Source organism: Entelurus aequoreus, linkage group LG01 (genome assembly GCF_033978785.1).
Source record: "Entelurus aequoreus isolate RoL-2023_Sb linkage group LG01, RoL_Eaeq_v1.1, whole genome shotgun sequence".
Lineage (NCBI taxonomy): Eukaryota > Metazoa > Chordata > Actinopteri > Syngnathiformes > Syngnathidae > Entelurus > Entelurus aequoreus.
The window spans coordinates 68,461,115-68,473,619 of record NC_084731.1 but is presented as its reverse complement, the minus strand read 5'-3'; the positions used below and the strand labels follow the sequence as shown (position 1 = coordinate 68,473,619).

The 12,505-nt window shown below is 38.8% G+C and overlaps 1 protein-coding gene across 2 annotated transcripts in view; it reads right to left on the bottom strand.

Moving 5' to 3' along the window:
- The window catches only part of prex1 (phosphatidylinositol-3,4,5-trisphosphate-dependent Rac exchange factor 1), a 252,337-nt gene that overhangs the window by 2,451 nt on the left and 237,381 nt on the right, over nucleotides 1-12,505 (bottom strand). Inside the window, exons 36-39 of one of the 2 annotated variants that reach the window (XM_062057106.1) lie at nucleotides 8,815-8,881; nucleotides 8,708-8,752; nucleotides 5,829-6,004; nucleotides 5,654-5,756 (exon numbers count right to left, since the gene is read on the bottom strand). In XM_062057106.1, coding sequence (XP_061913090.1) covers nucleotides 5,654-5,756; nucleotides 5,829-6,004; nucleotides 8,708-8,752; nucleotides 8,815-8,881 — 391 coding nt within the window. The remainder of the gene's footprint in view (nucleotides 1-5,653; nucleotides 5,757-5,828; nucleotides 6,005-8,707; nucleotides 8,753-8,814; nucleotides 8,882-12,505) is intronic. The other variant, XM_062057114.1, reaches the window with a different exon arrangement.

The following is a 12,505-nucleotide window of genomic DNA, read 5'->3' as shown; positions in this document are numbered from 1 at the left end:
CGTCTCCGTCTGTAATCTTCGAACCGCATGTTTTGCATACTGCAATTCATTTTTGTTGACCACCTCGTAGTTTTTATAACCGAACAAAACTTCTTTGGTATAATTTTTTCTCACTGGCGCGTTGTTTGACAGCTCTTCTTCTTTGGTTGTCCTGCAATTTGATTGGATGAATGCTGTGTGATGAAAACAACGTGGATCTAATTTGATTGGATGCTGTACTGACAGACAGCACACACGCTGACAGACACACACGTACACAATGAAAGATACGGAGCGCTCCTGAATAACTTTTTAATCTTTGGGTTTTGGGGAAAGTAGCAAGTCTTGTCAAGTCAAAAGGCTCAAGTCCAAGTGAAGTCACAAGTCATTGATGTTAAAGTCTAAGTCGAGTTGCAAGTCTCTTTACATTTTGTCAAGTCGAGTCTAAAGTCATCAAATTCATGACTCGAGTCTGACTTGAGTCCAAGTCATGTGACTCGAGTCCACACCTCTGGATGTCACTAAGAGGACATATCAAAACAACACTAAATTAAAGTGCACTTTTTGTACAGAACGCCACTACAATAGTTTAAAACAAATAAAGTGCGCTTTTGTGCATGATGTCACACAAGATATTTCAATAAGTGTCAAATAAAAATGAGCTGCAAAACAGGAAATCAAATAGTGTTTGTCCTTCGCTATGTGGTAGGTTCCTGCAGACGTTATCTCCTTCAGTTTTAGACTATTTGTTTCATACGGTGTGGATGTGGAAATTGTTGCTTCGGCATTTTGTTGGTGTGGCACCAGATGGAGAAGTTGACATGCAGAGTTTGAAGCACTCTTCATTCTCTAGCGGGTGACTTTTCAAATGATGCTACAAATTAGCAGTGCCGCTACTTTTTGTAGCAACACTTTTGGCCCATACTTGACATATTACGGTTGTCTGTTCGATATCTTTCCCTTTGAAGCCAAACCACTGCCAGACAATGGACCCCCTGCTGTTTTTCTTGGGAATGAATTCTTCTTCCTTCATTTGTTACCGGATTTGCACCTTCTCTCTCTCGTATTACCACTCGCACCACAGCTAACGTTACCCATGCCGCTACCTCTCTGCTCTGCGAGAGCGTATGACTTTGCACGCACGACAGTATGTGACGTATGTAAGAAGGTGCGCTTGTTTTTTGTCTCTGTGAGAAGGAGAGACAAGAAAGAGTGAGAAACGCCTGTAGTGTAATGCCCGCAGCTAAAAGCAACTGCGTGAGAACGTATACTCAAATATCACGATATAGTCATTTTCTATATATATATATATATATATATATATATATATTTACAACATTTTTAAATTACTTAAAATAAGCATTTTTTACTAGCCAAAAAAGCTTGCATGCTAATGTTAGCTTTTTTTTAAATTTTTATTTTTTTTAAGGTAATTTCGCAGACATTTCAATGTCATATATTTTGGTATTTCACTCGTTATAAGCATGCTATTGTTAGCATGTAAGCGTAATACTATTAGCATGCTAGCTTTTTTTTTTTGTAGCTCATTTTGCTCTATATACATATATATATATATATATATATATATATATATATATATATATATATATATATATATATATATATATATATATATATATATACATATATATATGTATAGATATGTATATATATATATACATATACATGTATAAAGACGTCAATGTAAAATAAAAACAAAGGACCCAGATTTCCCTCGCCCGGGTCACCGGGGCCCCCCGTCTGGAGCCAGGCTCGGAGGTGGGGCACGATGACGAGCGCCTGGTGGGTGGGCCTGTCCCCATGGGGCCAGGCCGGGCACAGCCCGAAGAGGCAACGTGGGTCTCCCCTCCAATTGGCTCACCACTCAATGGAGGGGCCATAAAGGTCGGGTGCATTGTGAGCTGGGCGGCAGGGCACTTGGCGGTCCGGGGTGGGGGGGGGGGGTAGGGGGTAGCTTCCTTCCGCCTTCGGGTGGGGGGACGGGTCCTGACTGTTGTTTGCGCTTACGCACCAAACAGCAGCTCAGAGTACCCACCCTTTTTGGATTCACTCCAGGTAGTACTGGAAAGTGCTCCCCCGGGGGATTCCCTTGTTCTACTGGGGGACTTCAACGCTCATATTGGCAATGACAGTGAAAGCTGGAGAGGCGTGATTGGGAAGAATGGCCGCCCGGATCTGAACCCGAGTGGTGTTTTGTTATTGGACTTTTGTGCTCGTCACAGATTGTCCATAACAAACACCATGTTCAAACATAAGGGTCTCCATATGTGCACTTGGCACCAGGACACCCTAGGCCGCAGTTCCATGATCGACTTTGTAGTTGTGTCATCGGATTTGCGGTCTCATGTTTTGGACACTCGGGTAAAGAGAGGGGCGGAGCTTTCTACCGATCACCGTCCACTGGTGGTGAGTTGGCTGCGATGGTGGGGGAGGATGCCGGACAGACCTGGCAGGCCCAAACGCATTGTGAGGGTCTGCTTAGAACGTCTAGCAGAGTCTCCTGTCAGAGACAGTTTCAATTCCCATCTCCTGAAGAACTTTGAACATGTCACGAGGGAGGTGCTGGACATTAAGTCCGAGTGGACCATGTTCCGTACCTCTATTGTCGAGGCGGCCGATTGGAGCTGTGGTCACAAGGTGGTTTGTGCCTGTCGTGGCGGTAATCCTAGAACCCGCTGGTGGACACCAGGTGAGGGATGCCATCAGGCTGAAGAAAGAGTCCTATTGGGTCTTTCTGGCTCAAGGGACTCCGGAGGCAGCGGTCAGGTACCGACAGGCCAAGCGGTGTGCGGCTTCAGCGGTCGCGGAGGCAAAAACTCGGACATGGGACGATTACAGGGAAGCCATGGAAAAGGACTTCTGGACGGCTTCGAAGCTATTCTGGACCACCATCTGTCGCCTCAGGAAGGGGAAGCAGTGCACTGTCAACACCGTGTAGGGTGAGGATGTTGTTCTGCTGACCTCGACTGCGGATGTTGTGGATCGTTGGAGGGAATACTTCGAAGACCTCCTCAATCCCACCAAAACTTCTTCCTATGAGGAAACAGTCCCTGGGGAATCTGTGGTAGGCTCTCCTATTTCTGAGGCTGAGGTTGCCGAGGTAGTTAAAAAGCTCCTTGGTAGCAAGGCTTCTAGGGTGGCTGAGATTCGCCGGGAGTTCCTTAAGGCTCTGGATGCTGTGGGGCTGTCTTGGTTGACAAGACTCTGCAACATCACGTGGACATCGGGGGCGGTACCTCTGGATTGGCAGACCGGGGTGGTGGTTCCTCTCTTTATGAAGGGGAACCAGAGGGTGTGTTCCAACTATCGTGGGATCACACTCCTCAGCCTTCCTGGTAAGGTCTATTCAGGTGTACTGGAGAGGAGGCTACGCCGGATAGTCGAACTTCGGATTCAGGAGGAACAGTGTGGTTTTCGTCCTGGTCGTGGAACTGTGGACCAGCTCTATACTCTCGTTAGGGTCCTTGAGGGTGCATGGGAATTAGCCCAAACAGTCTACATGTGCTTTGTGGACTTGGAGAAGGCATTCGGCCGTGTCCCCCGGGAAGTCCTGTGGTGAGTGCTCAGAGAATATGGGGTATCAGACTGTCTGATTGTGGCGGTCCGCTTCCTTTATGATCAGTGCCAGAGCTTGGTCCGCATTGCCGGCAATAAGTCGGACCCATTTCCAGTGAGGGTTGGACTCCGCCAAGGCTGCCCTTTGTCACCGATTCTGTTCATAACTTTTATGGACAGAATTTCTAGGCGCAGTCAGGGCGTTGAGATCCGGTTTGGTGGCTGCAGGAATAGGTCTCTGCTTTTTGCAGATGATGTGGTCCTGATGGCTTCATCTGGCCAGGATCTTCAGCTCTCACTGGATTGGTTTGCAGCCAAGTGTGAAGCAACTGGTATGGGAATCAGCACCTCCAAGTCCGAGTCCATGGTTCTCGCCCGGAAAAGGGTGGAGTGCCATCTCCGGGTTGGGGAGGAGAGCTTGCCCCAAGTGGAGGAGTTCAAGTACCTCGGAGTCTTGTTCACGAGTGAGGGAAGAGTGGATCGTGAGATCGACAGGCGGATCGGTGCGGCGTCTTCAGTAATGCGGATGCTGTATCGATCTATTGTAGTAAAGAAGGAACTGAGCCGGAAGGCAAAGCTCTCAATTTACTAGTCGATCTACGTTCCCATCCTCACCTATGGTCATGAACTTTGGGGTATGACTTAAAGGACAAGATCACGGGTACAAGCGGCCGAAATGAGTTTCTTCCGCCGAGTGGAGGGGCTCTCCCTTAGAGATAGGGTGAGAAGCTCTGTCATCCAGGAGGAGCTCAAAGTAAAGCCGCTGCTCCTCCACATCGAGAGGAGCCAGATGAGGTGGTTTGGGCATCTGGTCAGGATGCCACCCGGACGCCTCCCTAGGGAGGAGTTTAGGACACGTCCAACCAGTAGAAGGCCATGGGGAAGACCCAGGACACGTTGGGAAGACTATGTCTCCCGGCTGGCCTGGGAACGCCTAGGGATCTGCCAGGAGGGGCTGGACGAAGTGGCTGGGGAGAGGAAAGTCTGGGCTTCCCTGCTTAGGCTGCTGCCCCCGCATCCCGACCTCGGATAAGCGGAAGAAGATGGATGGATGTATTTATACATATTTGTATATATATATATATATATATATATATATATATATATATATATATATATATATATATATATATATATATATATATATATATATATATATAAGAATTATGGCTAACATGGCGCTTGATGCCTGGTTGTTGTTTTGCATTCGTGGACAAGTGGCACTTTGATTCCTGGGCGCGGCCACCGCTGTTGCCCACTGCTCCCCTCACCTCCCAGGGGCCATAAAGGTCGGGTGCATTGTGAGCTGGGCGGCAGGGCACTTGGCAGTCCGGGGTGGGGTGAGGGGGGCAGGGGGGGGGGGCGTGGTTATTTACCGCTAGAATTCACCAACTCGAGTATTTCATATATATATATATATATATATATATATATATATATATATATATATATATATATATATATATATATATATATATATATATATATATATATATGTATATATATATATGTATGAAATACTTGACTTTCAGTGAATTCTAGCTATATATATATATTTATTTTATTTACATAAAAGAAATACTTGAATTATCTATCCATTAGATGGCAGTATTGTCCTGTTTAACTTCTCCGTTCATGATGAGTATATCATTTCGGCCACCGTGTTCAATGGAGAAGTCTGTTCTACAAAATTTACAGGCAACATACACCTTCCCCTTCGAACTGTCCTGGATGAACTGAAATTCTTGTTTCCATTCGTTTTGGAACTTGCAAGCGTATTTATATTGTGGGAAAGCGGACGTGAGAATAGGCTGTCCCCACTCAGTCTCAGGTCCGCATTGAGCTGAAGGGGGCGTGGCCTCCAGCTCCGGCTGAATACCGAGAGTTTGTCGGGAGAAAATCTCTGCCGGGAGGTTGTCGGGAGAGGCGCTGAATAACGGGATTCTCCCGCTAGGGTTGGCAAGTATGGAGATGGGTCAAATGCAGAGGACAAATTTCACCACACCAAGTGTGTGTGTGACAATCATTGGTACTTTAACTTAACTTTAACTTAACTTGATAAAGAATGTGAGAAAGACTCTTTTCTCAAATCATGTACCTGTTTGCGCATGATGTCCATGGTCTGCATGATGCATCGCGGCATGAGTCCGTGGTTCCTGGCGAGGATCATGGCTTGCTCCAGTGTCACACTCAAAGTGCTCCTGCAACAAGCGCACGGCAAAGGTCACCCCTCCCCCCGCCTACTCAGGGGCCAGTTAGCGTGCGACACTGACCTGTGCAGGCCCGTGGCACACATGGTGAGATGACACGCCCCCAGGCGGTTGCACAGCTCCGATGACACGCACAGCACGCTGACGCCCGACGGGTGTCCCTGGGAGCCCGGGCGCACGTTGACGTAGGACTGCATCAGGCGGCACAGGTCGTCCAATGTGTTGAGGGGGCGCAGGAGCTGGGGGGAAATACATGGTAAATAATAATAATAATAATAATTATATAATAATACTACTATAATAATAACAATAATAATAGTAAAATATAATCATAATAATTATAATATAATAATAATGATACAATAATACTACTATAATAATAATAACAGTAATATATAATAATTATAATATAATAATAATGATAGTAATAATAATTATTATTATGATAATAATAATTATTATTATTATTATGATAAAAATAGTAATAATGTAATAATATAACAATATTAATAAATAATAATAATGCTTATATCATATAATTATTAATGATAATGATAATAATAGTAATAATGTAATAATAATGCAACAATATAATAATACAAATAATGTAATAATAGTAATACTACTATAATAATAATAGTAATGTAACAATAATTACAGTAATAATATAGTAATGATAATACTAATTATATAATAATAATGATACAAATAGTAATAATACAATAATAATAATAATAATAATAATAATAATAATAATAATATAATAACAGTAATAATGATAATGATAATAATAGTAATAATAATAAAATAGTAATAATATAATAATAATATCATAATATTAATAATAATAATATAATGGTAATTATAGTAATACTATAATAATGATAATAATTATAATAATACTGATAATAGTAATATAAAAATAATAATAATAATATTAATAATAATAACAATGTCAATAGTAATAATATAATAAGCATACTAATGATAATAATCATATAATAGTAATAATGTACTACTAATAATAGTAATAATATAGTAATAATAATAATAATGATAATAATATAAATAATAATATAATAATAACAGTAATAATATAACAATATAGTAATATAATACTAATAATAGTAATAATAATGTAATAATAATAATATTAATAGAAATTATATAATAATAATAACATTAATAATAGTACTATTATAATAATGATAATAACAATAATATATGATACAAATAATAATAATAATAATCTAATACCATAAAATAATATTAATAATATGATAATAATAATATTATAACAGCAATAATGACAATGATAATAATAGTAATAATAATTAAAACAGTAATAATATTATAATAATAATATCATAATAATAATAGTAATAATATCATAGCAATTATAGTAATACTATAATAATGATAATACTAATAGGAATAATATAATAATAATAATGATAATAGTATTATAATAATAATAATAATAATAACAATAACAATGTTAATAGTAATAATATAATAAGCATACTAATGATAATAATGATATAATAGTAATAATGTACTACTAATAATAGTAATATAATAATAATAATAATGATAATAATAGTAATAATGTAATCATATTAATAACAATATAATAATAATAACATTAATAATATAACAATATAGTAATATAATAATAATAATAATAATAGTAATATAATAATAATAATATAAATTATATTATAATAATAACATTAATAATAGCAATATTATAATAATGATAATAACAATAATATATGATACAAATAATAATAATCTAATGATACAATAAAAATAATATTAATAATATAATAATAATAATAATAATAATAATAATAATAATAATAATAATAATAATAATAATAACAACATCATAATAACTTGTTATTTATGAAATAGTATCAATGCTTTAATTTTAGCCGAGGAGTTGAATCAACTAAAATGCAAAGACAACTAGCCCTTAATTGGAAGCAGGCCATTTCCAAAATGTGAAAATTCTTTCTTTTTTTTTTTACTTAAATCATCATGTGGAGTACATGAGAAAGTTAAAAAGAAAAAAAAAACGCAGTTTCTGAAAAGCAAAAACTCATATTTTTTACTTAAATAATCATATGGAGTACATGAGAAAGTGGAATAGGAAAGAAAATACAATTTCTGAAATGCAAAAATTTATATTTTTAAGTTTGATGGCTATGTGGAGTACATGAGAAAGAAAAAAAATAAATTCTCAAAATGTGAAAATTCTTATTTTTAACGTAAATAATCACGTGGACCCCGAAAGAGACAAGCAATGGAAAATGGATAGATGGATAGATAACCACGTGGAGTACATGAGAAAGTAGAAAAGGAAAAAAATGCAATTTCTAAAATGCAAAAACTTAACTTAAATAAGGATCTAGAGTGCATGACAAAGTATAAGAGGAAAAACAATCTAAATTTTTGAAAGGTGACAACTCACATTTTAACTTAGATAATAATCTGGAGTCCATGAAAAAGTAGAGAGAAAAAATGCCATTTCCGAAATGTGAAAAGTCCTTTTTAACTTTAACAATCATCTGGAATGCATGAGAAAGGAGAAAGGGGGGGATTTATGAGAAGTAAAAACTTACATAATCATGTAGAGTACATGAGAAAGTAGAAAATAAAGAAAAATCTGAAATTAAAATTCCGGCGACAAAGCTGCAAGGTTTCCCGAGTTTTTTTTTAACCGAGTATTTATTATTTTTTGTTCCTTTTGTGTGGACCATAAAGTTACTCACCCGCTAACCAGTCCTACTTTGAAACCGAGGTGCTAGGAGGAAGTATTCTAGAGCAGACTAGGTGTCAGTGCTGTGGTCTAGCAGCTACAGGGACCATGTTAGTCGAGGTTAATGGCGACGTCCGGACGAGCTAACGAAGGAGCAGGCCGGCTAGCTAGCTCTTACTTTGGCGATGTTGGGTCGGAGATCTCTGACTTCGAGGCCCAGAATCTGCGCTCGCGTTGAATGCAGTCAGTCCCAACATAAACCTAAATGTATAACAACATGTTTACCTGGTCGATCTTCATGGCCGTGGTGTTGGAGTCCGTGGGGAGGTTGGACTTCTCCAAATAAAAAGCCCTGTTTTTGAAAAAAGATCAAAATGTAAAACATTGTCAATATTTATTGATCTTGCAAAGCTGCCTTTTGACTTTTTTTTTTAAAGTGATGTTGCAAAAAACGTTTTTTGTTTATAAAAAAACAACAACAAAAAAACTAGGCTTCGCTACACATCTTAAACGGCACATATTTTTTGTCAGGTTTTTTACTGACATTTTTTTAAATTTGTGTCCCGCTATTTTATGTATTGTTATTCTTCTCAGCATTTTATTCATAATTCATTTTTAAATAGCTTATTTTACAAGCCGCTACTTTTTTCCAACGCTGCGGCTAATTATTGGATTCGTATTTGCTAATGGCCATAACAAAGAGTTTTCGACAGGCACTGAAATGGCGTGTTATGGTTTGTGCTACCGCGCCATCTTTCGGACCAGTTCACTCACTGCAGGTGCTTCAAGTTTAAAAAGTACTTCCTGTTCCGTGACTTGAACCGGAAGTACAAATGTCCATAACGTTTCTACTCGAAAGGATTCTTTATTCATCACTGCAAGCAACGTTTGTAAGTTTTGCAATATACCTAAAGCAATTCTTACTTACTAAACTGTCCCATGTGTGATGTCTGTAGGAGTGTTTTCATGCATATTTGTACATGCTATCGTAATGTAATGAAGCCAGTGTCATTAGCATTACATGCTAACACGTTTACAAGTGTTTGTGTTAGTATTATTAACTTACAATGGCATTCTTTTTGTATTGTTTCAGTGTCGTAAATTCACTAAAATGTCACAGAGGACTTATCTAGTCTGTTTAGCTGATTGGAGAGCTAGCTTGTGTAAAAAAGTGCTATATAAATAAAATTTTCAGGGATTTATTGATTGATTTTTTTAAACAAACACTACTAAGTATGATCATTTAATTTTTTTTCAGCGACTAAGCTAACCTAGCAAGATGTTGCTGTTAAAGCGTGAGTGTAGTGTTAACATTTTAGCTCAGGTAACTATGCTAGTGTTGCTAATGTTTTTCTCCTCCCGCCCCACTCCTTCATGGTACGTTGTTGTATGTTATATTTGACATATATTATGTTGGACAAGTGCAAAGTTACAGTCTTTATGTAAAAAGTATATAAAGTGCACAATAAATGAATCGCTAAAGTGCTAAATAGCACTACAATAACAGATAGATAGCACTAAAGCTAGAGACACACAATACGTGTTGCCAGTAGAGATTACTGAAATTCAGCAGTGTACCATTAAGGAGTGAGACATGTGGAAGGAAGCTAACGTTAGCAACACTGGCATAGCTATATGAGGTAAAATGCTAACATTACATTTAAATAGATTAACCTACCTGTAGCATGATGCTTCTTTTAAAATGTGAATGTAATTGTCCAACGTAGCAAGCAAACTTTTACAGTGTTTATGTACAAACCCCGTTTTCATATGAGTTGGGAAATTGTGTTAGATGTAAATATAAACGGAATACAATGATTTGCAAATCATTTTCAACCCATATTCAGTTGAATATGCTACAAAGACAACATATTTGATGTTCAAACTGATAAAAAAAATTTTTTTTGCAAATAATCATTAACTTTAGAATTTGATGCCAGCAACACATGACAAAGAAGTTGGGAAAGGTGGCAATAAATACTGATAAAGTTGAGGAAAGCTCATCAAACACTTATTTGGAACATCCCACAGGTGAACAGGCTAATTGGGAACAGGTGGGTGCCATGATTGGGTATAAAAGTAGATTCTATGAAATGCTCAGTCATTCACAAACAAGGATGGGGCGAGGGTCACCACTTTGTCAACAAATGCTTGAGCAAATTGTTGAACAGTTTAAGAAAAACCTTTCTCAACCAGCTATTGCAAGGAATTTAGGGATTTCACCATCTACGGTCCGTAATATCATCAAAGGGTTCAGAGAATCTGGAGAAATCACTGCACGTAAGCAGCTAAGCCCGTGACCTTTGATCCCTCAGGCTGTACTGCATCAACAAGCGACATCAGTGTGTAAAGGATATCACCACATGGGCTCAGGAACACTTCAGAAACCCACTGTCAGTAACTACATTTGGTCGCTACATCTGTAAGTGCAAGTTAAAACTCTCCTATGCAAAGCGAAAACCGTTTATCAACAACACCCAGAAACGCCGTCGGCTTCGCTGGGCCTGAGCTCATCTAAGATGGACTGATACAAAGTGGAAAAGTGTTCTGTGGTCTGACGAGTCCACATTTCAAATATTTTTTGGAAACTGTGGACGTTGTCTTTCGGACCAAAGAGGAAAAGAACCATCTGGATTGTTATAGGCGCAAAGTTGAAAAGCCAGCATCTGTGATGGTATGGGGGTGTATTAGTGCCCAAGACATGAGTAACTTACACATCTGTGAAGGCGCCATTAATGCTGAAAGGTACATACAGGTTTTGAAGCAACATATGTTGCCATCCAAGCAACGTTACCATGGACGCCCCTGCTTATTTCAGCAAGACAATGCCAAGCCACGTGTTACATCAACGTGGCTTCATAGTAAAAGAGTGCGGGTACTAGACTGGCCTGCCTGTAGTCCAGACCTGTCTCCCATTGAAAATGTGTGGCGCATTATGAAGCCTAAAATACCACAACAGAGACCCCCGGACTATTGAACAACTTAAGCTGTACATCAAGCAAGAATGGGAAAGAATTCCACCTGCACTTTGCGAACTTTGAGAAGCTTAAAAAATGTGTCTCCTCAGTTCCCAAACGTTTACGGAGTGTTGTTAAAAGGAAAGGCCATGTAACACAGTTGTGAACATGCCCTTTCCCAACTACTTTGGCACGTGTTGCAGCCATGAAATTCTAAGTTAATTATTATTTGCAAAAAAAAAAATAAAGTTTATGAGTTTGAACATCAAATATCTTGTTTTTGTAGTGCATTCAATTGAATATGGGTTGAAAATTATTTGAAACCTTTCTCAACCAGCTATTGCAAGGAATTTAGGGATTTCACCATCTACGGTCCGTAATATCATCAAAGGGTTCAGAGAATCTGGAGAAATCACTGCACGTAAGCAGCTAAGCCCGTGACCTTCGATCCCATACGCACACACACACATATATGTATGTGTATATATACATACATATATATATATATATACGTAAATATATATATCAACAAGCGACATCAGTGTGTAAAGGATATCACCACATGGGCTCAGGACACTTGCCAACCCTCCCATTTTTAGCGGGAGAATCCCGGTATTCAGCGCTTCTCCCGACAAACTCCCGGTATTCAGCCGTAGCTGGAGGCCACGCCCCCTCCAGCTCAATGCGGACCTGAGACTGAGTGGGGACAGCCTGTTCTCACGTCCGCTTTCCCACAATATAAACAGCTTGCCTGCCCAATGACGTCATAATATCTAGTAGAGTGCACAACTGCGCACACAACAAGGAAACGAAGCAGAAGAACGAGGAAATTACAGACATGGTGACGCCGTCGACGAGCAAGATGAAGAAATACGCTTGCAAGTTCCAAAACGAATGGAAACAAGAATTTCAGTTCATCCAGGACAGTTCGAAGGGGAAGGTGTATGTTGCCTTTAAATTTTGTAGAACAGACTTCTCCATTGAACACGGTGGCCGAAATGATATACTCATCATGAACG